At 48.1% G+C, this 26753-nt stretch overlaps 2 protein-coding genes across 7 annotated transcripts in view; one reads left to right on the top strand and one right to left on the bottom strand.

Annotated features, from left to right (window-relative positions):
* Positions 1-2898: 2898 nt before the first annotated feature.
* LOC107214312 (beta-galactosidase-1-like protein 2) lies at positions 2899-22480 on the top strand (the record flags this gene model as incomplete). The annotated part of the gene is made up of 19 exons (XM_033519661.1): positions 2899-2981; positions 4121-4318; positions 4439-4507; positions 4795-4890; positions 5926-6034; positions 6303-6395; positions 8891-8972; positions 11917-11981; positions 13796-13880; positions 14333-14470; positions 15036-15116; positions 15294-15400; positions 15765-15911; positions 16286-16357; positions 17122-17203; positions 18385-18472; positions 20258-20372; positions 21245-21361; positions 21757-22480. Coding segments are annotated over 19 exons (1914 nt in total), but the record flags the coding sequence as incomplete, so codon positions are not given.
* A 484-nt stretch (positions 22481-22964) lies between these two features.
* The window catches only part of B3GAT1 (beta-1,3-glucuronyltransferase 1), a 34473-nt gene continuing 30684 nt past the window's right edge, over positions 22965-26753 (bottom strand). For all 6 annotated transcript variants that reach the window (XM_019008924.2, XM_015649753.3, XM_015649751.3 and 3 more), the window contains 2 exons: positions 26343-26460; positions 22965-25291 (listed from right to left, as the gene is read on the bottom strand). In XM_019008924.2, the coding sequence (XP_018864469.1) occupies positions 26374-26460 (87 nt within the window). In that variant the 3' untranslated portion in view covers positions 22965-25291; positions 26343-26373. The remainder of the gene's footprint in view (positions 25292-26342; positions 26461-26753) is intronic.

The following is a 26753-nucleotide window of genomic DNA, read 5'->3' as shown; positions in this document are numbered from 1 at the left end:
CGGGTGTCGCTGCCCCGCCGGGCGCAGGCCCCGCCGCCGGGAGCGGGGCTGGCTGCGGGAGAACTGCGCATGGATGGGGAGTCGGCGGCGCCGGTGGAGGGGAGAACGGTTATTAATGTAATTAACGTAATTAACGCCCGCGCCTCCTGCGCGCTGCCGGGGGATTAACGGGAGGCAGGCTCGGTGGAACCCGGGCTTTCCGAGCAGAGATCTCCGCTCCCATCATTCCTGCAGCGGAACGGGAGCGTGGGAAGGAGCGCGCCGAGTAAGGCGGCCGCCGTGCCGGAATTACCCAAAGCTTTAAATAAATGCTGCACCTGATATCCGCAGCTCTTGTCCATCACCGGGGGCACCGGCGGAGGAAAGCCCCGCTGCCAGCGCCATAAACCGGCTTCTGTGTGATGCTCTCCTGCCGACCTTGGCTCGGGGGAGGCTTTACATCACCGCAGATGGATGATGCGCCTCGCCAATCAATCAGCTCTAACCCAGCTCCGGGGCTCCCTGGCGTGCATCAGTTCCCTCTCTCCAGCCCGTTCTGTGTCCCCAGGCACTGTGGTACCCATGGCCACCTCTCCAGTCTAACCCTCTTTGCTTCCTCCTGCTGGTCCTGTTTCACTCTCCAGACCAGCAGATGTTCCTCTGTAGCCCACCAGCAGTAGCAACAAGTTGTTTACGGTTCTAGATTGAATCCCACGTGGTTTAGATCACATTCATTTCGGGGGTGATGCTCTTTCCCAGAGGAACATATCCCATGTTTGTGGCTTTCAGGTGACAGAAACTCTTCAGTCCCTGAAGAGTTCCATGCTGGAGAATACAAGAAAATACACATGTTTATGGATGGAGATGTAACATAATTATTTATTGCCAGCTGGATGTTTTATAACAGGTTCTTAAAATCATAGTCGGAAGTAAACCTGATCCTCAGAGCTATGGAAAAGCTTCAATAAATCTTTGCATAATTAGAAGCAAAATTCTTGCACAGCTGGCCTTGGGTTGGTGCCACCTGGGTTCTTAGGGAGGATTATTGCAAACTGATACCTGATGGAGGCACGGAATCTGTCTCTTGTGAGAGTGTATCCACAAACCCCAGAATGCAGAATAAACCCCAGAATGCAGAATAAACCCCTGTATGCAGAATAATCTGCTCTATAAAAACACTGTCACCTCAGCCATGGGCTGTGAGCACAGGGGCTGTGCAGGGCAGCGAGCTGGGGGCCAGGGCAGCTCTGAGCTTTCACTTTCCCCTGGCCAGAGGAAGGCCAGAATAAACAGCAAAGCCCTTGGAGGTCTCAGTGGAGCTTAGGGATTAGCAGCAAAGTCCCTTGTCCTCTGAAGCACGTCCTTTAGCATCAGTAAAGAACTGAATGGCTTTTCCCCCTGTTTCTTCTGGCTGTTTTCTTTCCCACCAGCTTTTTCTCCCAACTGCAGTGGATACAGGGTGGTTGAACACCAAAGGTAAATCTCTCTTGCAGAGAGGACTTCAGCCAGATTTGTGTTTCACAGGCATGAACAGCGTGGCACTTTGGTTCAGAAGTTAATTGGGACTTTCCTTTTCCATGTGTTGTGTTTTGCACTTCAAATTCCATCTTACAAGGGCTTATTCCATCTTATTGGAATAACTCATCCAATCCAGAGTGTCTGCTCTGGGGTTAGTTTGTAATAGAATGGTTGGTTTGGTTTGGTTTTGTTTTTGCAAAAGAGACTTCCCTGAAGCAGAGACAAAATCACAGAATTGTGGAATCCTAGAATTTGTGTTGGAAAGGGTATTGAAGATGTCCCTGCCATGGCCAGGGACACTTTCCACTATCCCAGGCTGCTCCAAGCCCCATCCAGCCTGACCTGGAACACTCCCACAGATGGCTACTGAGGTTGACAAAGGCCAGAAGCCTTTAACAAAGTGGGGAAAAAAAAAAAGAAAGATCATTTGCAGCCTGTTCTGTCATTATAGCCTGCTCTGTCATTATAGAAGTGAGAAAGAATATCTACTGGGAGCTATAAATTGCTCTCAGGAGGAAGTACAGAGCCCAGGTACACTTTAAACTCTGGCAATCCAGCTCAGGGTAACAGGATGAAGCTCTGCTGAGTCACAGAAATGTTTCTTCCTGAGGTTACCAGAGCAGATCCTAAGGAGAAATGTGGGTTTCAGGATATCCAGCATAATGTGTTGAGAATATTGGGAGCCTGGGAGCTTCCTTCTTGGGGAGAAAAAGCACTGGAACTGGGGAGTTTGAAAGTAGGAAACTTGTTGGGAATGTGCCAGGTTAGTTATGCAGGATTAAGGAGATGAGCTTAAGTGATTAGTTTATTTTTATCTGGGTGTGTGTGCTTCCTGAGCACAGCCTTCATTCTGGCACCAGTCAGCAGCACTTTTGTGTGCAGGGGTAATTTAGGGCTCTACCTAGCTCAGAAACAACTTTTTTCCAACCTAATCTTTAAAAATTGGAGTTTTGCATCTCCAGATCCCTTTGAGCTTTCCACCTCTGGCTCTCCACCTAAAATAGAAGCAGATGTAGCTGCTGATTTGGTTTGCCAAAGTTACAGTCTCTAATTGAGCAGCCTAGAGGGGCAGGTGGCCATGGGATATCCTGTTTGGGCTTCAGAAGCCTTTCCTCTGCTGCTGAAATTTGTAACAATTCCTTGGGAGCGATGCTGCCATTTCCCAGCCTCATTCATCATTCTCTGGCTGTGTTTCTCGTGCAGAGGAGCATTTTCAGTCCTGTTCTTACTCAGGCACACTTTGAATGTGGCAGATTGGTGTTTTGTACTCATTTCTCCTACCTGAGCTGCTCTGTCACCATGAGCTGTTGTTATCACCCCATATCTGACCCAGCACAGTCTCCCTGCTCAGTTTTTGGGAAAGGCTGGACAATCAGTGTGGGTCTGTGCAGGCAGTGAATATCTAACCTGCCTTCCTTTTCCAGGTATTACCCCTGCCTGCTGCCGGTTGTTTCAGAGCCCTGTGAGAATGCTGTGCTACTCAGGTACCCTCTGAGCTTGTCAGCCAGCCCGTGCAGTGCCCTGCAAGCCTTAGCTTTAGCTCCTTTTAGTCCCCTGTGCCGTCAGAGGACGGGCAGGATGCTGGTTAGCAATCCCTGTAAGCCACGAGCTCTGAGCATCCTCACCCTCTGCTAACAACTGCTTTACTCATAGCCTAGGCAGCAGCTGGAGGCTTAGGTGTTCCTCTCCTCTCACTGTGATGTTTCTCCCAAATGTGTGGGTCATTCCTGCTTTCTGGAGCTGGGAATTCATTCCTCCCATCTGGCTCTGATAAGGAACAAGCTGCCATTGTCTGTGGGCTGATGGAGGCAGTGACACTGCTCTGTGTCTTGCTGCTAAAATGGGGTTTTGGTTTGGCCTGAGTGAGCTGGGAGCTTGCAAGGCCATGAGCAGGGCAGGAACTGAGCCAGGAGGAGCTGTGACAGCAGGAGTGCTCACCCTGGTAAGTGCTGAGGAGCTGCTGGCCCCCTGGCTCTGGTTCTTTGGGCAAATAACGTTTTCAGGATTAATATAAACAGTGATGTGGGCAGAGGTAAGTTTGTGGTGACAGCTGATTTCGTCTCTCCTGGGTGATGAATATAATCCAGGGGGTTCATTAAATGGAGGAAAAGGTTCTCTGTCCACAGGGAACAGGTGAGGGGGGTTTATTTTTCCCATGCTTTGAGTTGGAAGATGCCAGAGTCCCCAAGATATTCGGGGTGGCAAGGATGAGATGGAGCTGCTGTTGGAACATGGATCTGGAAATCAGCCATGTGCCCTCCTATGCAAGTCAGGGAGATGTTGAATTCCATAAGTTGGGAAGTGTTTGTGAGTGTTGTGAGTGAAAACTTGCCCATCCCTGATTTCAGCAAGTGAGTTTCGTGCTCGGTGCCTGAGCAGTGTCAGTTGTAGAGCGAGGCAGAGTGTGGGGAAGCAGCCAATAAAATAGATTTAAATCTCCATTTGGGAAGATCTGCCAACTGGCTTAGAGCCTTCTGAACAATCTGTGTGCTCTGTATGACCGAGATGTGGCTCTCTTGAGAGGCAGGAAGGTCAGAGCTGGTCCTGCTGGGTGAGGTGGAGTGAGGAGGGACACATTCCTTCCCCAGGACTGGCTGCTCACGCGTCTCCTTTTCTCTTCCAGGTTTAACTGGAGCGAGCTGACCCCTCTGGGGCTGTGGGGGAGGACCCTGGGCTTGCAGACAGAGAACTCCCAGTTCCTGCTGGAAGGGATGCCCTTCCGCATCTTCGGGGGTTCCATGCACTACTTCCGAGTGCCCCGGGAGTACTGGGAGGATCGGATGCTGAAGATGAGAGCGTGCGGCCTCAACACCCTCACCACGTACGTGTCCTGGCTTCCACGCTTCCTCCTGTGGGAAAAGGCACATGGTGGGGCCTCAGGTTTGCTTTGAGCATCCCAAACCTCATCCTTCAGCTCCCCTGCCCTCGCTCTGCCTTTCAGGTACGTGCCGTGGAACCTGCACGAAAAGGAGAGAGGGAAGTTTGACTTCAGTAAAAACCTGGATCTAAGGTAGGTGGCACAGACAGCTCTGTTAGGAAATACTCCTCTGGGGAGGGGAGGGGGTGTGTGGTGTTTGGGTGAAGTTGTTATTTCCAGATGTGCCTTGATCAGGCAATGGGGTCTTGTTCCTTCTCAGTTGAATCTTAATCTCTCCTTTAATCAGTTTAGCACCAGTGCAGTATAGCTGCTTCATCAAGCAGCTCCCTTCTGCTTTGGTGCCTAAATTCAGTGGTGATTGGAGCAGCAGGAGTGGGGGTTCTGCAGGCAGACAGTAATTCCTCTGTCTGGATCCCCAGGGCCTTCCTTTCCCTGGCAGCTAAAAATGGACTGTGGGTGATTCTGCGGCCTGGACCTTACATCTGCTCAGAGTGGGACCTCGGGGGTCTGCCCAGGTGAGTGTGGGAATGGCTCACTTCAGGGGACCATTAGGGACAGACAAATCCCAAATTCCTGATCACACAGCCAAGGCTCCTTCAGAGGAATTGCTTTGGGGATGTTTCTTTTCTATGTCCCCAAAGCAGGTGAATGCTCATTATCTTACAGACCTCTTCTGATTATTTTTTTCTTTGGAGTGTTCAAAATAGCACAAACCTCGGTGGAGATATTTGGGGATTATTTTTATTTAACTTTTCACTTGCCTTTGGCATCAAAGTTCAGGTGTCAGGGACTAACTCCTGAGGGCAGAGCTCCTCATGACCAGAGCCATGTTAGATTATGAGAAGTGCATCTGTTATCAGTTGTTGTCACATCACCCACGTGGTTTTTTTATCAGATAGATAAAAGATTTTAATAAAGAGCAGCAGTACTATTCTCATTTTCCAGCTAAAGAGGAGATGATTTTTTTTTTTAAGTCCACAAAGCCACATTTAACAAAGAGTTGAAGTCTTACAGATCTTTGGAAGGATATTAATTAAGGCCTCATTTTGCAGAGAAAAGGAAGATACAGGCTCATTCCCCTGAAATTGTTACAGCATTATATTGTTCTGCTCTTCAACAAATTGCCATTTTTTCTGTTAACTCCAGACAGAACCCAGCCTTGTAAATCAGTGGTGGAAACGATGGCAACAATTAGAGAAATCTTTGTTTTGAGAAAGGATTGGGATTTTTTGAAGGAGCACTTGGTTGTAGAGTGCCCTTGGGAATGCAGGGAATTCACTTTAGAGTGATAAGATTAATCCTTGAAATATTATTGGTAGAGGTGACAAAATGAGTTTAGGCCTGAAATGCAGAAGAAAAAGAAGAGAAAGAGATTGGGAATTGGAGCCTGGATTTATTTCCAAGTGAGTGACAGACACCACTCACAGCTCAGGGTGTCACAGCCGCTCTGTGAGCTCCGCCAGCTGACACCAGTGATCCCTGCCCAGCTGTGACTGGTGCCAGTGGGTGAAATATCTCTGTCACACATTCCCTGCCCTGCTTTTCCCCAGCTGGCTGCTGCAGGACCCCGAGATGCAGCTGAGGACAACGTACAAGGGCTTCACAGAAGCTGTGGACGCCTATTTCGACCGGCTGATGCGCGTTGTTGTCCCTCTCCAGGCAAGCAGGATCCCTGTCCCTCTGCAAGGGTGGGAATGGCTGCACAGGGCAGTGTGGGCTGTGTGTGACAGCAGCAGGGTGGGCAATGACAAATGCACCAGTTTTGCTCCAGCAATCAGCACAGGCTGCAGTTTTCTCTGTCAGTCTGGGAGGGTGGAGCTGAGTCCATCTGAAGCTGATGCATCTTTCCTGCCAGCTAGTGTGATTTTGGTCCCTGTGGTTAGAAATCGTGGTGAACATCTCTTTTCTCCCTTTTTGTCCTCCACAGTACAAGAAAGGAGGTCCCATCATTGCAGTGCAGGTGGAGAATGAATATGGTTCCTATGCCAAAGACCCAAACTACATGACCTATGTCAAAATGGTAATGGTGGCACTTTCCCTTGTTTCTGTGTCAATCTCTCCCATAAATCACCTTCCTTACAGTGTTCTTTTTTTCTTTGTAACTTTTGAGCATGATAAGAGACCCTTGAAAGTGTTAGTGCCTTATCCAGCTGCATTTGCCTTGGATTTTCCTTTCCTCCAGGACTGGAAGAGTTGGCACATGACCCTCTCAGTGTTGATAAATCTATGTTATGTCTTCCAGAGAGGAGGGTGATAGGGAGCTGGGGAGTGTCTGTATTGCACAGCTGGCCTTGAAGAAGTTCTCACCTGGGGGTTCTGTTTTGCCTCTCCTAGATGATATTTGATAAAGTTTTCCCTTTGTTGACTTTCCTGGGAGAAAAGTTGATGGGAACAAGTCACCAGCATGCTCCTGAGCTTTTGTAATCTGGGGCTCAGCATCAGTCAGGTTAATTTGCCTAATGCCTCCCTTACTCCTGTCAAAAAGAGATTAAACTGTGCCCTGGCTGCTCTGAGTCAGTGATGAGGAGCTGGCCCGTGCCCAGGGAGGCTGGATTATCCTGGTGGATCTCACAGCAGCCTGACCTGTTTGTTTGCCCCCAGCACCAGTGCAGGGCAGGCAGATAATGAGATCTGCACTGTCTCTCACAGGCTTTGTTATTGTTTAATTTCTTTTCACTGAATGCTTAAAGTTATTTCTGCACATCAGGGGGGTCACACATCCAGTCTTGCTCTTCTGCCACAGGACTATGGGATCCTTCTGAAAGCTTTTGGGTACCCCAGCTGCACCCTGAGCACCCTGAGGCTCGGGTTTGCTCTTCAAACAAGTAAATTCATGGCAGGAGTGCTGATCTCCTTAGGGCTGTGCCAGCTCCTGCACCGACTCCATCTCGTGCCGTGATTTAACTCTGCTCACAGGGTTAAATATGAAGTGTGTACACAAACAAATGAGAGATAATGCCATGCAAGTGGTTTTCAGAACCCAAAACCGAGGGGACACAGAGGCTCTGGGGGTCTGAGCAGCCTGCAGGCTTGGCCTTGCTTTTCATGGCTCAGTGAGGAAAGAGCTTGTGCTGTTCCAGACTTGTCAGGACAGATTTCCCTGCCAGGCCTGTGGATGTATTTTTGCAGTGCTGTTTCATCATATTCTGGGATGGTGTGCAATTTGCATCTGAGGCAGTACAGGATAGTGGTTAGAGATGAAAATGTGGGAAAGCAGGATTCGCAGGGATTTGTTTTTGGTTGGAGCGAGATCTGATGTGAGGTGGGGCTCCGAGTCTTTGTTCTGGTTTGTGGCAAGGTGATTAATTCACATCTTCCATCTGTGACCAAATTGCATCGTCCTGGAATTAATAACCTCATTAAAAAACACCCCCAACTCACACCAAACCTCAAATCCCTGTGCTTACCTCGCTTTTTGGTGCAATGCCTTTGCCTTCTTAAAAGTGAAAGATGTATTGACATGACCCTTCCCACACAGAACTGAGATTCTATTCCTGCTTCTGCTGTGCTCTGGGAGGCATTAAAAGTGTGGCAGCTCTGCTGTTCCTCCATTTTCCACTTAGACTCAAAAGGAGGGGAAGAAACTTAGCACTAATGCAGTGCTCAAAGAGTTACCTTGGTAAAATTGGTTGGAAATTGCAGTTCCCTCAGCAGCTGAGTCTGAATCCAGCCTCTGTTCAGGTATAAATTTGGTGGTGATGGGTTGATAAAATCAGCAGGTTGGGTTTGTCTGTGGGCTCTGTGTTGTCTAATGCAGCCACTGCCATGCCCAGGTCTGCTCTTGGTGCAGGAAGGGACAGTAAACAAAGGGCTTTATCACATTTCACAATTAGTAATTTAGACTGGAGCCTTGTTCTCAGAGCTCCTGGGAGCTGGAGGAGTGACTTCCAATGCAGGTACAGTGAAATGAGTGGTTAATTAACAACTAAGGTTTCCTGATCTCTCCAAACATCAGCCACAATGGGAGGAACCTTGTGTGTGCAGGGGGATTTTAAAATAAATTTTAAAATAAAACCTTAGAGTGCTGTTCCCTCTGGTGCTGGAGTGTTGAGGAGCCACTAAATTCATTGATTATTGAAAAACATTCATACCTGAGCTGTCCTGTGATGCCATTCCTTGGAAAACCAGCTCTTCCCTCTTCTCAGCTTCCACTGAGGCAGTCAGGAAGCCTGAGCTGCTTTTCCTTTCCTCCTTCCACCTGAATCCCTCTTTTGATGAAGGCAGTGAAGCTATTTATTACATTGATCTCATGAGCTGAAATCCTGATGTTGGATGCCTCAGTGAGAAACCAATCCAGCTTTCTAAAACAAAATAAGATATTCCACTTGTCTTTAAGCTGGGAAAGGCAGGCAGGGAAGCTTGAGGAGGAATGGGAGATGTCACAGGGATAATATTTCATTACAAGGCACTGCCTGTGGCAGGCTGTCCCCACTGAAGGTGATGCTGTAGTGCTTTAATATCCTGGGAAATGCTAAACTCTGTTAACACAGTGGCTTTTGCTCTTTTTTAATCTAGGCCCTGTTAAACAGAGGGATTGTGGAGCTGCTGATGACCTCAGACAACAAGAATGGGCTGTCCTTTGGCTTAGTGGAAGGAGGTGAGGGAAGGCTGTGATCTGTGGGGAGCTTTGGGAGGAAAACAGGACTTTAATTCACCCTCTGCACCCACTGAGTGTGTGCTGGTTGTGGCAGGAGGGAGCCCTGGGCTGGATGGTGCAGCCAGGACAATCCCAGAAAGGTTTAGGGTGGTTTATTTTCCACATGAAGTGTAACACCATGTGAAGGCTTGGGCACCTGTACTTCCCACTGAGTCAAGAGATGGCAGCACCCAGCATTTCTTAATGTTTCACCAGACTGCAAGGCTGAAAGTGCTGCTTATTGCTTCAGTTCAGGATTATTATTATTATGAATATTATTCATAATAATATTCATTATGATTATTATTATATTATTCATTTCAGGATATGTTAAACAAGTTCCTCAGCAATTACTAACAGCAATTATTCATTCCTAAGGTAGATGCCTTGCAATTAATAAGAGAAGGAAAAAAGGTCCATTAAAACCTTGATTTTGAATTTTACATTTGAGCAGCAAATTTAGCAATAGTTTGTGGGGCAGCTTTATCTTCTCAGCAAGCTTATTATGGGGTGTAAAACCGTAGGCAGGTAAAGGAGGGTGTCAGATGTGCAGAATGCAGAAGGATGCCCATTTCCCTTTTATAAAGTATAATTCTAATAAGTTCTTAAAATGCTGCTTAGCACCCTCCTCCTTTTTCCTGTGAAGAAATGGAGGTGCAGCTCCTTGAATTTCACTAAATCTGACTGTTTGGGGCACTGATTCTCAGAATTTCAGGTAATTTCAGCTGGGATTTGCTCTGTCCTTGGCCTCTGCTCTCTCCTGTGTTCCTGCCAATTGTAACTGCTCCCCCAAATTAAATGTTTGCAGGGTTTAGCCTCGAGTGCTCCTGGTAGCAATCAGTCATAAATAATGTAAAATTTCCAATCTCAGGCATGGAGATGATTAAAGGGAAAGATCTTCCCCTCCTTTTTTTTTTCCCCTCCATTTTTTTCCCCTCCATTTTTTTCCCCTCCTTTTTTTCCCCTCCTTTTGCTTTTCCCCCTCCTTTTTTTTTCCCCTCCTTTTTTTTTCCCTCCTTTTTTTTTTCCCTCCTTTTTTTATCCCCTCCTTTTTTTTTTACTCCTTTTTTTTATCCCCTCCTTTTGCTTTTCCCCTCCTTTTTTTTCCCCCTCCTTTTTTTTACTCCTTTTTTTTATCCCCTCCTTTTTTTCCCCTCCTTTTTTTTTTCCCCTCCTTTTTTTTTTCCCCTCCTTTTTTTTTTCCCCTCCTTTTTTTTCCCCTCCTTTTTTTCCCCTCCTTTTTTTTATCCCCTCCTTTTGCTTTTCCCCTCCTTTTTTCCCCTCCTTTTGCTTTTCCATGTCAGTATAGAGGGATAAATCCATTAGCTGAAGTCACAGGCTTTCAGCAGCACGCTGATTTTGATGTTTGGATTTTTTTGGGTGTGCAGCAGTTTTCAGCTGTGACCACACAGAGTCACTCTCTGCCTGGCAGAGCTGTCAGCAGAAGGACTGGAGTGGAAATCCCTGCCTTGCCCTCATCTCCTGAGGGAATGTTTGCAGCCTCAGAGCTCCTTCTCCTTTGGAGTGTTCTGCTGGGAGCTCTTTGATCCCAGTTTGCCTCTTGGATGTCACAGGAATCTGTTTATCAGAGGTGTCAGTGATCAGATGTGTGGGATAACCAGGCTCCAAGAGGAAGAGCAGCAGGGTGGTGAGGAAGGGGCTGAAGGAGAGGCAGGAGTCACTCCCCATCCCTGCAAGTGTCCAAGGCCAGGCTGGACAGGGTTTGGATCAATCTGGGGTAGTGGAAGGTGTCCCTGCCCTTCCAGGAGGTGGGATGGGATGAGCCTGGAGGTGCCTTCCATCCCAAACCGATCTGATGTGAGGTGATAAAGGGAGCTCATGGGTGACAAAGGCTCTGCTGTCCCTCCAGGCCCTGGCTGAAGGACCATGGTGGGATTCCCTGTGTGTGAGGGGGAGGAACATCCCGTGAGAAGGATGAACAAGGCTCTGGGGACTGGTTCTCTTTCCCATGGTAATCTGCATGGAAAGCAGAGCTGGGCATGTTCTCCTTCAGAATTGCCAGCTAACGTATTACATCAATGCTAAATCCACCTTTTATTTTGTTCTCCTTTCATGTTCTCTGTGCTGAATTCTTCAGCTCAGCGCACTACATAGGTCAGCCTATTAAAATCAAGGTATAAATAGTGAGAAGTGAGCTTTTTCTTCTGTAAATATTCTGTTTGAAGTGCTCTGCCTGACACAACTGGGGCTGGGTTTGATACCAGCTCTGTTGTTAGAAGTCAGTTTTGAATGCTGAATCACATCATCGCTGCTGGGTTTGTCTGGTGGAAATATCAGCATGACCAAGGGCTGGGAGGTTCCAGAATGGTTGAAATGCCTGCCAGGGGCTGGAACACTGATCCCACATTGGTGTCTCCTGTCCTGCAGGCAGGTGTTCCCACTCCAGGGGCTGAGGATGGGCAGAGCACACAGAACTCTTCACTTGCAGTTCTCTGTGGTTCTCCTGTCCCGTGGTTGCTCTCGCTCACCCCCACAGACATGACAAGCTGTAGGATATTGCCTGGGAAGGGATTCCTGCAGCTAAAGCCTGGGAGAGCAGTGTGGCATCCAGACAGGACTTTGTAATGAGTTTGCCTTTATGTGGTGCCTTTTAAGTGAGGATCTCCAAGTGCTTTACAGGCTCTAATTAGAGCTGGTGGCACCCCAGGAGCTGCTCTGATGCTCTCTCTGATATCTCTGCATGTCAGAGCTGAAAGATGGCCTGGGAGGGTTCCAGTGTGTGCTGGGGTTCACTTGGATTCTGCATACCAAGTGAAGGCTTTGATGGGGAATTTCTAAGGAGGTTATTTTGGGGGTTCAGAAGGTTCCCTCCTGCTGGGCTGAGGCCTAAGGCCCTAGACATTTTGGATGAGTTTAAATTAATACATTTTTCCTTTCCCACTAGCACTGGCCACTGTTAACTTTCAGAAACTGGAGCCTGGGCTGCTGAAATACCTGGACACAGTACAGGTGAGATGCAGAAACACTTTGTTCATCCATATTTTCCAGCACTAGAAGTGAAGCACTGACACATCCTGTTTGGAATTAGTGTGTTGGCTTGGGGCTTCCTTCTCATTAGGTCAAATCCTTCTGGAATCAGGGAAGGAGGATTTAAGTATCCTGTTAATCCAGCACCCTCTAAAAAGGCTTTTCATCCAGCTGTGCCCTGTGAGGGGTTAGGGTTTCTGTGAGTGTGGATACCCAGAGCATCCCAGTGCACAATGGTCAGACCTCTCTGGTGAAGTTCATCATTTTTCCCAAACTCTCTCACCCTGCTGCTGTGGGTGCTCTTTGCAAGCTGCAGGTGTGTCTGTGCACTGTGATGGGTGCTCATCTCCAGGGCCTCCTTCAGGGTAGATTGATGAAGTTTTAGTGTGTCACTTGAGCACTTTTAACCCTTGAGTGCTGTCAGAGGAGGGAATTCATTAATGAATGCCTGATGAACTCTTGGTGTGAAGTGTCCTGGTTGTGATGAGGGAGTGGTGAGGGAATGGCAACTTTTGGGGTTAGTGACAGGTTTTCTGTCTCTTTACACCCTCTGTCCTCTCTTCCTGTGCTCTGCTTGCTCCAGATGAACGATGGGAGCACTTGGGATCTGCCCCCAGCCCTGATCAATTCTCTGCTCTCCTCTTCCCTTGGCTTTTGCCTGGCTGTGGAGGGAAGCCCTGCTGGCATGCTGGATCTTCAATCCTACAGCTTTCATTTGTTTTTCTTTTCCTCTACTGGCAAAAGAAGCTCTGCTGGAAGTGCTTTCACCTTCTTTAGGTCTTCCAAAATTGCCCAAACCCTGCAAATGAGCAGAAGGTGGCACCTGCCCCACCAGATGAATACAAAGTGTCCCCAAAGGAGCAGCTCCTCCTTTGCCACACTAATTACCAGATAGGAAGTGTTTGTTTTATCTGTTCCTTGTTATGGGTTTTTGTTCCAGAAGGTGACAAAATCACTTCTTTGGTTCACTGGGGATGGATTGATGAAATACATATTTCCAAGAGCTGGAACATTTAGGTGATTACAGGCAGTTGTTTTCTCCTAATGAAACACGAGTTTCTTTAATGCCACTTAGCTCAGCCAATTCCTGAGGCATCAGACAAAACCCCTACCACACACAGAGGGCAGAACAGCCTGGAAATAAAGGCCAGGGGCTGGAGGGGCAGCCAGGCTGAGCACACATCACCCTGCCCATGCCATGGGGACAGGAGGGATCCTGCAGGAGCTCAGGGAGCTGGCAGGCACTGACAAACGGGAAGCAATTGCTCTGTGTGCAGAGCCTTTAATGAAGATCTAATTCCTGCAAATTCTTCCCTGCCAGCACCATATGCAGCATTAAAAAGGCATTAAAGCAGCTCAGGTCTGCTGCTGTACCTTGGCAAGCACGGGCTGCCCTGCACCTGCGAGCTCTCAGCTGGCAGTGGCAGATAAGCAGACATTTATAAATGTGTGTTTGTAGCAGGAACTAAACACTGACAGTTGGTTTGTCCCTCTGCTGAAGCTCTCCCAAACAGCAGCATCCAGAACTCTTTGATGGCTCCTGATAGTGTGCCCTGTGCTTTGTGACTAGCAGAGCCACAAAGCTTTGCTTGCCTCTTCTGGCCATCGCTGCTTCTTGTTCCTCACATGCCCAGAGCTCCTTGGGTGCCTTTTTGTCTGTGCCAGTTGAGAAGAAAACACTCCTGTAAAACCACATCACCACACTGGATTTGAACAATGCTGCTCTAGGAAAAAAAAAAGGGTGATTGCAGGACTGTCCTGAATCCATTTTAACTCTGTTTTTTTCTCTTTGACAGAAAGACCAGCCCAAGATGGTGATGGAGTACTGGACTGGGTGGTTTGATAACTGGGGAGGCCCTCACTATGTTTTTGATGCAGATGGTGAGCACCAAACACTGTTCTTGTAGAACATTCTGTGGTGAATTCCAGCCCCTTGTGAGTGCAGCACCTTCTCCCTTGGTTTAAAACCTTATTTGGTTGGCTCCTATTAAAAAAAACATCCCTCCAGGGCATCTAGAGAGCAGTGAAAGCAGAGCTAGACAAGACTGTTTTAACTCTCTTATCCTCCTGCAATTGTCTTTGTAATTGGGTCATTAGCGTGTTGGGTTTAGGAGTCTGATTGGAGTCCTTGCAACTCTTCTTCTTAAAAGCAAAACTCGTGCTGAAGGAGATTTGCCCTTTTTCCCTGGGAGGAGAGGATTATTTGGGTGTATTAATGCATCAGTAGATGTTCTGCCCCTTACTGAAATCACTGTGACTGCACAGGAACGTGGCTGATTTGACCTCCCCGATTTGTGCCCTGTGGCCTCCCTGGCACTGCCCTTTTTTTGCAGAGATGGTGAATACTGTAGCAAACATCCTCAAAACAGGAGCATCCATCAACCTCTACATGTTCCATGGAGGCACCAACTTTGGCTTCATGAGTGGGGCTTTGGAGGCTGATGAGTACAAGTCAGATGTCACCAGTTACGGTGAGTTTGTTTGCACTGCCTTTCTGACTGTCCTGGCCAGTGGCCAAAGTGATCAGCACAGCCACTGTGTCCTGCTGGGACACACAATTCCTGTCTAAAAAGGGGCTTACATGAGTGTTTTCAATTCCCAACCCATTCCAGGAAGTGGGGGATTCCCTTATTTTGAATTGTAGAGGTGTCACAAATGATGAATTGATACCTCTTTTTTTTTTTTCCTAGGGAGAGATGGTGATCCAAAACACCATTTTCTAATTTTACCAAGTCAAATTTTACCTTAAATCTCTTTTCATCCCAACTGCCTGTGGTTAAAATGGTTAATTGTTGACTTTATCCTGTGTGAAATTCTGGATATGTGCAAATTAGATCTCTGAAAGTGTGAATGGCTCTTCTCTAAATTAAGGAATTTTGTGGCTGTTTAGTGATGTTCACTCAGATTAAAGTCTACAGATTCCCACACTCTAGACAATGCCATGAAAATTGTGCCTGGGGCTTTCATTTCTTGTGTGAAGCCATCCCAGAGCTGCTTTATGTTTTTAAAACACATGCTGCTTTTCTGCTTTTCCAGATTATGATGCTGTGCTGACAGAGGCTGGGGACTACACATCCAAATTCTTCAAGCTCAGACAGCTCTTCAGCATGGTCATTGGTAATTTCAAACCCAGGAACCACAGCACTGAAATTAGGGAATTATTTCAACTGGCCCTTCTGCTGGAGCCCCAGGGTTGGCTTGGGAATTAAGGATGGGAGGAGCAAAGGAGGTCTGGAGGGATCTTGAATTTGCTTTGTCTGAAATCATTGTTCCATCTTTGTTTCTGCACCCCAGGGCAGCCCCTTCCTCTGCCTCCCATGATTGAAAGCAAGGCCTCCTATGGTGCCATCCTGTTGCACCAGTACATCTCTCTCTGGGATGTGTTGCCAGCACTTTTACAGGTAGTGACACCTCTTTTAATGCATCCCAGACCTAAAAGGAATCAACTTTTAGATCAATTTGTGCTCTGCCTTGTTATTCCACAAGGATGAGGTTGGGGGATTGTTTTTGTGAAGGATTCACAAAAGCAGCAAATCTTTTATCTCACTGTTTTTTTACTTCTGTTCTCTTGGAATTGCAGTTTTGCAAAAGTCCTTGGCTCCTTTTTCTGGTACTTTGGGGTAGCTTTCTGAAGGTCAGGAGGGAGTTTGGGTTGGAGCAGAGCTTGGGAGGCTCTCAGCTGTGGCAGAGTGGAGCACCCGCCAGAAATGAGCCTGTTCATGGTTCTGGTCAACTCCTGATGGCCAATTTGCTTCTCCCCTGCAGCCCATTAAATCAGAGTTCCCTGTGAACATGGAGAATCTGCATCTGAACGACAGCATTGGGCAGCCCTATGGATATGTGCTCTATGAGACTGTCATTTTCGGGGGCGGCCACCTGCACACCAGGGACCACGTGCGGGACCGGGCACAGGTAGGGAGGGACACAGAGTCCCTGGGGCCTCCCCCAGCCTGGGGGAAACGCTCTGGTCTGGACAGAGAGGCAGAAAATGGGGGGAAACACCACATTTTAGATTAGTTCTGTGATTCACTCCTTCCACTTCGCAGCCAAGCCCCAAACCCTTCTAATTCCTAATGAAATTTCCAGTTCCAATCTGCTAAAACTTAGAACATCTTGAAACATCAGAATGTTGAAGGTTCTGAGAATATTCTGATTGTTTTATTCCCACCTGCTCTGACAGTGGCACACCTGAGTTGTAGTTTCAGAGAGTTTCCTCCCCAGATGCAGCTCTGGAGTGTTGTGACTGTGATGTGATTGATGAGATGCTCTGCTCTCCTGTTCTCTAGGTGTTTGTTAACACCATGTACGTGGGGGAGCTGGACTACAACACAGTGGAGCTCTCCATTCCTGAGGGACAGGTAACAAGGTCACCAAAAGGAGAGGTCTCAGAAAGGCACCTCCTCCTCACCCAGACTGGCTTGGTACCCTAATCAGACACAAACAGTGCCATTTCACTGCCAAGTTACCATTTGTGGTTGGAAAGTGAGGCCTGAATGCTTTTCATGGAGAAAATTCAAGTTATTGTAGCCCTTGCTGCACAGAATTTGCCAGACTTTTTACCACAGCCACAACATCAAGCACCTGAACCTTGTTATTGCAGATTAAATCCGTGCAGGCTTCATCTTCCTTAGCACAAAGCAGGTTTTAAGGGGCTTTGGAGGCTTTTGGGTCTCAGATTAAATGAGGGGGAATGTCTCTCTTCAGCTCTGAGAGCAGTTTCACCCTGGCAGAAGCTGGCAGTCAGAACACTGTATTGATTGAGCACATTGCAGCAGAGCTGTGGTGGCTGGAGGAGCAGGAGAGGGGGTGGATGCACTGGTTCTTAAGGCTTGTGGGAAAGTTTATGGCACGAGCCTGTCCTGTATCAAACTCCATTTCTGACCCTGTGGGTGATACCAAAATGGGAATTAAAAATTGAAGAGGAAAAGAAAATACCAACCCAGAAATCTTCTGTGCAAAGGCTGCAAGTTCCTCACTGTTTGCAGGAGAGAACTTTAAGTTTATAAATTGCAGCTGCCAAAATTAGATATAATAATTTACTAATATTAAATATAATTGCTGCTGCTGCTTTCTCCCTTAAACACCTCTGGTGAGGCTGGTGTTTCTCCTGGTTTGTTTTCAGCAGGGTTTCAGGCAGCTGAGGCTCCTGGTGGAGAACCGAGGCCGTGTCAATTATGGGCTGGCACTGAACGAGCAGAGGAAAGGTGAGTTTGGTTCTGTGCTCCCAAACTCCCCCAGAGACTTCTCGGAGTGGAAATGCTGCAGAAGTGTCCCTGTGCTTTGCTCAGAACCAGCTGAGGGCCCAGCACAGCTCTGGTGGTGCTGGTCAGGACTGGGAGTTGCTGGGAAATGGGGTGAGGGAGGGAATGTGTTAAAAAACATCCTCACCCCTGGCTGGAGTGATCAGGGGAAAAGCAGCAGATGCTCAATGCCCTGCACCAAGGTTTATTTTATAAGGGTACAGCTAAACCCAGGGCTATCAATGAATCTTGCTCTGCTCTAGGTTTCCTAGGTGATGCTCAGCTCCCTTTCTCTTGCTCTGTGAGCATATTACTTCACAGGGAGGGAAGGAAAATACCTTTTTTAATCTGTGTTTTCCCTTGAGGGGTTGATATTGGAGGATCACACCATTTAAAAGCTCACACAGTGTCAGGAGGAGGGAACTGCATCCCCTTGAGCGGAATTGACTGAAATGCTCAAGCCTATCACACACAGTGGTGGAGCTGGAAGGGGTTGATTCTATTTTCGTGGGGAACTGTGTGCAAAAGCTCTATAAAATAGATTAATGGAGTTAGGCATGTAACTGTATCGATTTTATTTCGTGCAGAAAAGTTGCATAAACCTCAGTGCTGCCCAGGCAGCCTCAGTCCTGTGATCAGGAGGCTGCATTAGCACCCAGGCTTTGCCTGCTTCAGGGAGAGCACCTTTAACAAAAGGCTGCTAAAGGTGAATCACTTATTCAGGTGCCTTCAAATCCTGGGATGAGAAGCCCTGGACCAGCCCTGGGCATTGGTGCTGGCTCAGATGTGTTTTGCTGTGCCTCGTAGAGAAGTGATTGAGTGCTTTAAGAACAAATCTGTGCATGGTCAGCTCACTAAAGCCCAGCAATCCCAACAAGCCCAGCTGCTGCTGTGCCAGCACATCCCAGGGTGTTCTGCTGGGAGGGGATTGAGGCTCTGGTGAGTCCAGGGAAAGGAGAGAATGGAGAGGCCAGAGTTTAGTGATGCTCCCCACTCGATCTGGATGAGCAATGGGACCATATGGACTCTAATTCCATTGCAGAACGTGGCTGCTTTCCATCTCCTGCTGTTCCTCGGATCCAAATAGCAAAATCCATCAGCTTTTGCTGTTCCTCAACTCATCATTACCCCCATTGCTCTTGCAGGCTTAATTGGTGACGTCTTCTTGAATAAAACTCCCTTGAGGAACTTCAAGATTTACAGTTTGGAGATGAAACCTGCCTTCATGAAAAGGTTTGTGGGATTTTAACTTCCTTTTTTATTTTTTCCCTTCCTCATTTGAAACCAGCTGTTTTCCAGCAGTGCAGTGTCTAACAGGGAGCAGTGGGGAGGTGGATTTTTGCACTGATAAATTCCTTGCTGATACTTTTTGCCTGGAATACTGCAGGAACTGGTACCAGCTGATCCACACCATCATTTAGGGAGAATTCTAACCCCACTGTGCAGTTTAAAGATTTCCTTGCAGCAAGGGTTAGATCAGGTTAGGTAAAAGCCAGGCTTACCCAAAGGGAAGGATCCCCTCACACCCACACGTTGGAAATTTTGGGTCTTTCTGGAAATTACCAATCTGGTTGATATATTTAGTAATTCAGACTGGCAAGGGATGGATTAATTCTGGAAAGCTACTGATAGTGCATTAACAATCCAGATGGCTCCCTCTCTCTTATGTTGTTTTGCTTTAATTCAAGGAAGGAAATTTAGCAGGGGGATGTTGAAGAGCCTCTGTCAGCACATAGAGAAAACCTCAGCAAATGTTTCAGGCAGCAGATGCCCTATGGACTCTGGCCACAGTCCAGAGACATTTTCAGTGATGTTTTTAATACCAGAAAACAACTTATGTGCATCCCCAAGATACCACAGCTGCCCCATTTTGTGTAGGAGGGAGAGAGAGGTCACGTTAAACCGAAACAGCTTTTAAAAGGCAAAAAGTTCTCATTCTGAAATGCCTCAGGACAGTTTTACCAGGTGCTGAGGAGCTACCTGAAGGATTCTTATTGATGGGGTAACTCCCAGCCTGTTGGACTGCAGGGTTAGAGGAAATGTTAGAGGAACATTTCCAGTGAGGAGCATTAAAGCAAGTGAGCTGCCATGGCCGAACAAAAGCAAGATTAGTCACCACTACCCTCAGCTCCTGGCTGCTGACCAGCAGCACTGAAACACAATCAGCTCACAGTCCCCTCGGGGGAGGAGGGAGAGGAGTGTTGTGAAAGGAACTGTCACAGGCTTTCAGTTGAATAATTCAGTAGCAGCCAGGCTGCACTGGATCAATAACTTCCCCCAGTCCAAGAGATGCAGTTTGTAAGGGTTGCAGGGAACATGTTCTGACAGAGGCTCAAGGCTTCTGAGGGATTCTGCTCTCCTGATTTCCTCTTCTGCTTGTGCCCAGCTCCCAAATTGTTGCCACAGGTAAGAAATAATGTCAGATTTCCCCTAATTACTGCACACTTGCAAGGATGTGTTTGTGCTCCTGGACAGGAGCTGTGGCAGGAGGGTTTGCTTTGAATCCTGTCAGTTCTGCAGTCTCCTTTAGCGAGCCACAGACATTGAAAGCACCCTGGCACATCTGAGGGATCCTCAGCAAGCAACGTGAAGCAGAGCTTTTATCCCAGAATGGTTTGGGTGGAAGGGACCATAAAGATCCTCTCATCCCCTCCCTGCCATGGGCAGGGGCACCTTCCACTGTCCCAGGGTGCTCCAACCTGCCCTTGGACACTCCCAGGGATCCAGGGGCAGCCACAGCTTCTCTGGTCCAGGGTCTCACCACCCTCCCAGGGAAGGATTTTTTCCTAATATCCAATCCAAACCTGCTCTCTTCCAGTCTGAATCCTTTCCCCTTTGTCCTGTCACCACACACTCTCGTAGCAAGCATTTCCCATTGCTGTGAAGCACCAGAGGCAGTGACAGCCCCAGGGATCCTCCTCCTGTACCCCAGCTGGGCCTGCCAGGGCTGGGGACCGTGGGGACAGAGGCAGCTGGCCCCAGTGCCCTGTGTGAGTGTGAGTTGTCCCTCTCTTGCAGCTTGCAGCACGTGGCTGGCTGGAGCACGGTCCCGGATTATTTCGTGGGGCCGGCGTTTTTCCGCGGGAGGCTGTGGATAGAGCAGCAGCCCCAGGACACCTTCCTGAAGCTGCAGGCAAGTCCTGGCTCTTCTTGGTCAAGTTTTTTAAGAAGCTGGGTAGAGAGACCTGATCTCTGTGCCTGTAGCCTCCCCCTCTCTCTCAGTGAATTATTCTGGCAGTCTCCTCCAGGTAATTCTGTTCAGTCTAGAGAGGCCCTGTGAGAAAACATGTGCAGCACTGACCCTGCAGAGCTGCCAGTGACCACTTCAGTCTGTTTTTATTGGCATACAAATGCTATTTTCTGGTTCCAGAGGAGTAATGGGCACAGAAAATAAAGGAGAGCTTTGTTTTATCCCTGTCTCCTCAGTGTGACGTGGGAAGAGTCACTTCTTTGTGGCCATGGCATGGGAGTTAACATTCCTGTCATCCTTCTGTGGGAGACTGCATAGAACTTCAGATGAGATTTTAAATGTTATTAAACTTCCTGCTCTGATTTCCTTCCCTTGGAGCCAACCTTGTGCCCAGCCTTACTGTCCTGCTCACTTTCCCATTTATTGGGAAAATTATATATGTTGTAAATCAGGCCAGCCAGCAGCAATTCAGATTTCTGGCACCTGGGAAGGAGGTGAAGGCAGATATTCCATGCTTGGGAAGGAATAAAGCCCTTTCTGTTCAAAGGGAAGAAATTTCCTGTAAAAGCACAAATCACAAATTGCACTTTTTGGAAAGCTTTATGCTTTTAATGAGTACATTAAGGATAACTCCTGTTCAGCAGGGCTTGTTTAAACGTTCCTGGCTGCAGGGATTTGCACAGGGAAGGCAAGCAGAAAACCTGCAGAAAGCGCCTGGAAAGAATGCAAGTGTGAAAGCAGATTTGGTTTCCTGTGGGGACACTAACGAGGCAGCAAAGCTGCATCAATAATTCCATGTTTTGCCTTGATTCCAGGGCTGGGAGAAAGGAGTGGTGTTTGTCAATGGGCAGAACCTGGGAAGATACTGGAAGATTGGACCTCAGGAAACCCTTTACCTTCCTGGGCCCTGGCTAAGGAGAGGGGGCAACGAGGTGAGAGGCTCTGCTGGGATTGCTCTTTGCCTCTTGGGGTGTTAAAGATCCTTGTCCCAAAGGACAGGACATCAGTTATCCTTCAGCTGAAAGCAAGAGGGGCAGTGCTAGTTCCTAAGGTCTCTGAAAGTTAAGGAAGGTGCTGCTCTAAAGCTGGCTCTGGCTCTGACAGCCATTGAGGGGTGACAGGGATGGCAGCTGAACTTCACAGCTCTGCCTCAAGCTGGGAATCAAGACAAATGTGATGTGGTGCTGCTTCATCCCTGCACCACCGAGGCAGAGCCTCAGTCACTGTTCAGACCCACACTCTTTAAATGGTGCTTCCTTCCCCTCCTCCTGAGAGTATTTTAAGCCCCCAGGCTTTGTAAGAAGGGATTTTGTGTCTCCCTGTGCAGATTGTCATCTTTGAGGAGCGCACGGCGGGGCGGATCATCCAGTCCGTGGACATCCCGTACTTAGGACGGACGCAGTACGTGGATTGAGAGCTGCTTCCCCATGTTTGGCTCACCCTGAGTATTCCTGGTTGCATGTCTGGGGATGTGATGGCTCAGCACTTGGGCATGCTAATCTCCACTAGAGCCAGGGGAAGGATTTGCCCTCTGGCAGTGAGTTCAGAGGAGAGGACAGCCAGAGGAAGCAGGGCCGTTTGTTCCATGGATGGATGGATGGATGGATGCAGCAGCTCATCTCCCTGGACTGCTGAGGCCCCCCAGCCCGGATGGCTGCGCATGTTCTGGACCATCTGCTGGATGTGGGGGAGGAAAAAGGTGCTGGAGGCAGGTGAGAGAAAGAATTGAAGCCATCTGAACCGAAAGCTGAGCTCAGCTTTCCAGAGACTTTCAAAATGTGCTATTGCTGGCCTCCTCGTTTTTATAATTAGGTAGGGAGAAAATAGTTGGTGAACATGTGAGTAATCAGGTGTGGAAACCATTTTGGTGTGCTTTGAGGCAGATTTTAGCAAGTCTCTCTGCAAAAAAGCCATTATGTGTTCCCTTGTTGGAAGGCAAGGTGATTGTCAAATGACTTTTAATTTCAGCTTTTTTTTTTTCCACTAAGTTTTACTATGGAGGTCGTCTCTCTCTCAAAAGGAAAAAGAAATAAATTAAAAAGTGAGATGTGTTTTGTCTTGTATCAAATGTATCATTATGTTTCAGGCCAGGCAGGAATTTCCAAGGAGGAGAAAAGAAGGAGTTCTGCAGTCCCCTCTCCACCAGTGCTCACACTGTGAAGCACCTAAAGATGAAATTCCCCCTTGGAAACTGAGCAGGGATCAGACTTTGGCTGGGGTAGAAGCAAAGGGATTACAGGTGGGAAAACTCATCCCTGCTTTCTCCTTAAAGCTGCTGTGGGATTGTGGGTCCTGGCTTCTTTTTTTTCTTTTTGTCCCTGTTAACAGAAACTCGGGATTTAGGTAAACATGAGGTTCTTGTAGCTCAGCAGCTCCAAGGCACAGAGGAGCTGCAGCCTCCTGGGGGAGAGGGAGAGATGAAAGTCGAGCTGTGAATCCTGCAGAACTCCAAGGAGTCGCTGCTTTCTGTGCCAGTGCCAGGATTCAGGCTCTGAGAGAAACACCAGACTGTGTCTATAATGGAGGTGCAGGGTATTCTGGCTCTTAGAAACCATCATTTTATTTAACAAATTTAAATACAGTTTGTTTAAAACTGAGAACAGACAGTGCAGCTGGAACACACTCCATCCTGGCCAGGTCTGTCACACCTTTCTCTGCTCCCCAGGTAGCTCTGGGACAGCTGAAAGGGCCCAGGCTCCTGTGGCCAGAGCAAAGTGCAGGGCTGTGTTCAGAACTCCATCCTTTGCATTTTTCTGACAAGTTATTTCCTTCCAAGGAGGGAAGGTTGGAACCCAGCAGGGACTGGAATTCAGATTAGTGAACCAAAACATGCAGCTTGGAGAGGACATCAGCTGGAAACTATTTCAATGCTATGAAAACTTGGTAGTCCTTGAAAAATGTCTCTTTCCACTGTAGGGTTTGCAGACTGAAGGGAACTTGGAAGGCCAGTACAGTAACAGAATAAATCTACTTGAGTGCAGAGTTTTAATCCAAGGTAACAATACCTGTTCCCATAGAGCAGCCAGCAGCATCCAACACTTTCTTTCCAAGTAGTGCTTCAGCCATTGCATCTAAAAGGAACATTTTTGTAAAGGCTTCTGTGGCTGGGAGCTAAAGAATGTGACTTTTCCCCAATGGTTCTGATATACAGCGGGAGAAAATAACTTACAAAAAATATTTTCCTTTGAAATATCAGGAAATACATAATGTCATTAGTCCAAGGGGAGACTTCTGCACCATGAAGCCAATAACCAAACCCAGAGCATTTTAACAGTTCTATGTGTTAGGGCTAAAAATAACCAAGTCTATTGCAGGATTACATTTTTCCCTCAGTTCAGAGGTAAAATTGTGCTTCAAAATTTTGAAGGAATTGGGACAGTGGTGGAGGGGTGTTCAAAAGTTTGACAACAGTTATGAAGGGGAGGGAATTTAGGGGTTTTCGCTGGGGAGAAGGGGCCTGTTGTCCCTCAGTTTTTATCTCAGCAAGTTTGGCAGTCCCAAACAGAGTCAGCCACGGTGGCAGCACCACCAGGTGTTGGATAAACAGAGCCCTGAGCCCAGGATCCCCTGCCCAAGGGTGCTGATCTCTCCATCAAAGGGGACTGGGAGCTGCTCCAGGGTGGCTTTTCACACCAGCTCTGCAGCAGCAGAAAAAGGGGCTGGGGCTGAAGGATGCACTCCAGTCAAATGGGAAATGCACTAAAATCACCTCTTAGCATCCAGTCCCTAGTTTGAAGCAGTTTCATTTTTTAAGAGTAGAAATTTACCTTCAGAACATCCCATACCTAATGCTCACAGGAACCAAATTAGGGCTAAACAGGACCAAGGTCTGGATGAATATTATGGTGGGTGGCCCCAGCGATGCCATTAAACCCCACCTCCAATTAATTTAGTGTTTTTAGAGAATCACGTGCTGGAGCCATGACTCCATCCAGGATCAGTGCTGAACTGGTGGTGATCAGCACCTCCCTGATCCTGTCCCTCCATCCCATCTAAGAAAGATGGGGACAAACCTTTCAGCAGGGACAGCACAAGGGTTGATGGTTTCAAACTCCAAAGAGGATATATTAGATGTAAGGACATATTTTTACACTGGGAGTGGTGTCACGCTGAGAGAGGTTGCCCAGAGAGGTGGGGGATGCCCCATCCCTGGGAATATTCAAGGCCAGGAGCAACCTGGTCCAGCTGAAGGTGTCCCTGCCCATGGCAGGGGTTGGACCAGAGGACTTAAAGTCCCTTCCACTCCCAACCCTTCCATGATTCCATGACCACAGAGGAACATCAGGGTGCCCCCCAAACTGAAACTGAGGGAAGAAAAGGAGAGGGAAATCAGAGAACAGTGATGCTTAAAGGGTTTGTTCTAACCTGCCTTGCTTTTTCCCCCTCCCCAAACCTTTCCTGTCTTGTGCAGCGTAACAAACACTGATTAAAGTAGGTTTAAAATTAAGGGCTAAGGTGCCATCTCGGAAGGCAGCTGTCCCCTCCACGGCCAGAGAGCTGCTCAGGCTGTCACACATGGCCACAAGGTTCGTGTTTCTCAGCAAAACCAGTCCCCAGGGGCCACTGCCGTGGCTCTCCCTCAGCCCAGGTGCTGGCAAACAGCCCCTGCTCGGTGCAGCCACATCCCAGCCGGAGCCTCCGCGCCGGGAGCTGCCAGTCCTGGCTTTCTGTGCTTTATTCTCCACCTCCGGAGCTTCTGCTTGTGCTCCGAGGCCAGGAGGGAGGGCAGGGGATCCGGGCAGTTCATGGATGCAGTGTTGCTTGGTTTTTCACAAGTGGGAGGCGGCAGAGGTGCTGGCTCCCGCCTGGCTGGCTGGGTGGATGCTGTGGAGAGGAACCTTGCAGGTTGTGCATGAAGAAATCTGCAACAGAGACACAAGCAGCGTGGAGATCACCCCTGTGCCTCGCTGCAGAGCCATCCCAAAGCCCTGTCCCACTGCACATCCCAGGGCTGTGCTGGGGGAACAGCTCCAGCCCCTCTGCAAAGCCTGGCACACAGAACCTGCTGCAGGCTCTCCTCCTGCTCTCCTGCCCTGCCAAGGCCACAGAGCAGCAGGCAGGGCTCCATCTGCTTCCCCCAGGGAATGGGACATAAGGGAGCTCACTGCAGGTAAAAGTTCACCACTGCTGAGCAAATCCACCCCCTCCCCGCTCTTGCTTCTCAGGACTTAAGAGCAGCAACCTCCTCTCTCTCCAGGCCTGGTTCTACACTCCACTGAAAGGGAGTTGTGCATTTATTACTTTGCCCATAATAATGAAGGACGGCTCCACAGGCTGGGTACAGATACAAGTGAATAGCTCGTCCTTCTTTCCTGCAAACCCACTGCAGAAACACCCAGGGCATGAAAAAACACGAGTCAGCCATCAGTGTGTGTTCCTCCCTCCTTTCCAGAGGAAAAGACACCCCATGTTCTCCTCTGGTGAACAAACACCTCAGGTGGGGTTTAATCCACACCTTCCCACACTCATCACTGCCTCTCTGTGGCTTCAGTGTGGGTCTAAATTAAATATTTCCCTCAGTGAAAGCTTCTGCCTGACCAAAAATCTTTTTGCTGGCACTGCTTTGGCTTTCCTCAGGTGTTGGCATGTGGATGAATCCCCACCCCTCACCCCTGTGCTTTAGCTTAGTTAATAAGGCAACCTTGTTTACACAAGGATTTTTCTTAATGGTGCAATTCCTGCCTAAACTCCCTGCATTTCTCTTCCCCTCAACCTCTCAGCAGGTATTTAGCACTTTGTCTTAAAAAATAGATTAATTAAAAAAAAAAAAGAGAGATTAACTAATGGTCTTGAGAAGTTTAGCAGTAAAGGAAAATCAGGGTTGTGAAAAATGGAAATTATAAAGAATGTTTTTAAGAGTTTTTCTCCTCCCTTGTGTAGCTTCTCAGTGCTGTTGGAAACACGTGCTCTTACCTGGTGTTGGTCTCCGTTCAGCCATGCACAGTCAGATTTCCACATTGGGATCTGTGAATCCTTTCTTGCCCTCGTTCACCAGCACAGGCTTCTCTGTCCTTGTGTGCCAGACTAAAATCTGAAGAAGCCAGCAAAGTCATTAGCTGCACCTCTCCAGTGCACTAAAAAATATCCCTGCACATTAAATCAATAGTGCAATTTAACCAGCCATCCTGGAGCCTAATGGTGCATCCACCGCTGAGAGGGGCTTTGCATAAACCTTCATTTAGGCAGAGCTGCTGCTCTGCAAAATGCACAGTGCACAGAAATTACCCATTTTACAGTGTGCTGTCGTGGGACATTAACCTGCTCCTTCCATGTAGTTATCGAGCAGCTCCCTCCGAAGGCTCATCAGCCTTCCAATGGGCTAAG

Source organism: Parus major, chromosome 24 (genome assembly GCF_001522545.3).
Source record: "Parus major isolate Abel chromosome 24, Parus_major1.1, whole genome shotgun sequence".
Taxonomy (NCBI): Eukaryota; Metazoa; Chordata; class Aves; order Passeriformes; family Paridae; genus Parus; species Parus major.
Note: the sequence above shows the minus strand (reverse complement) of the source record. Positions and strands in the feature narration are given on the sequence as shown.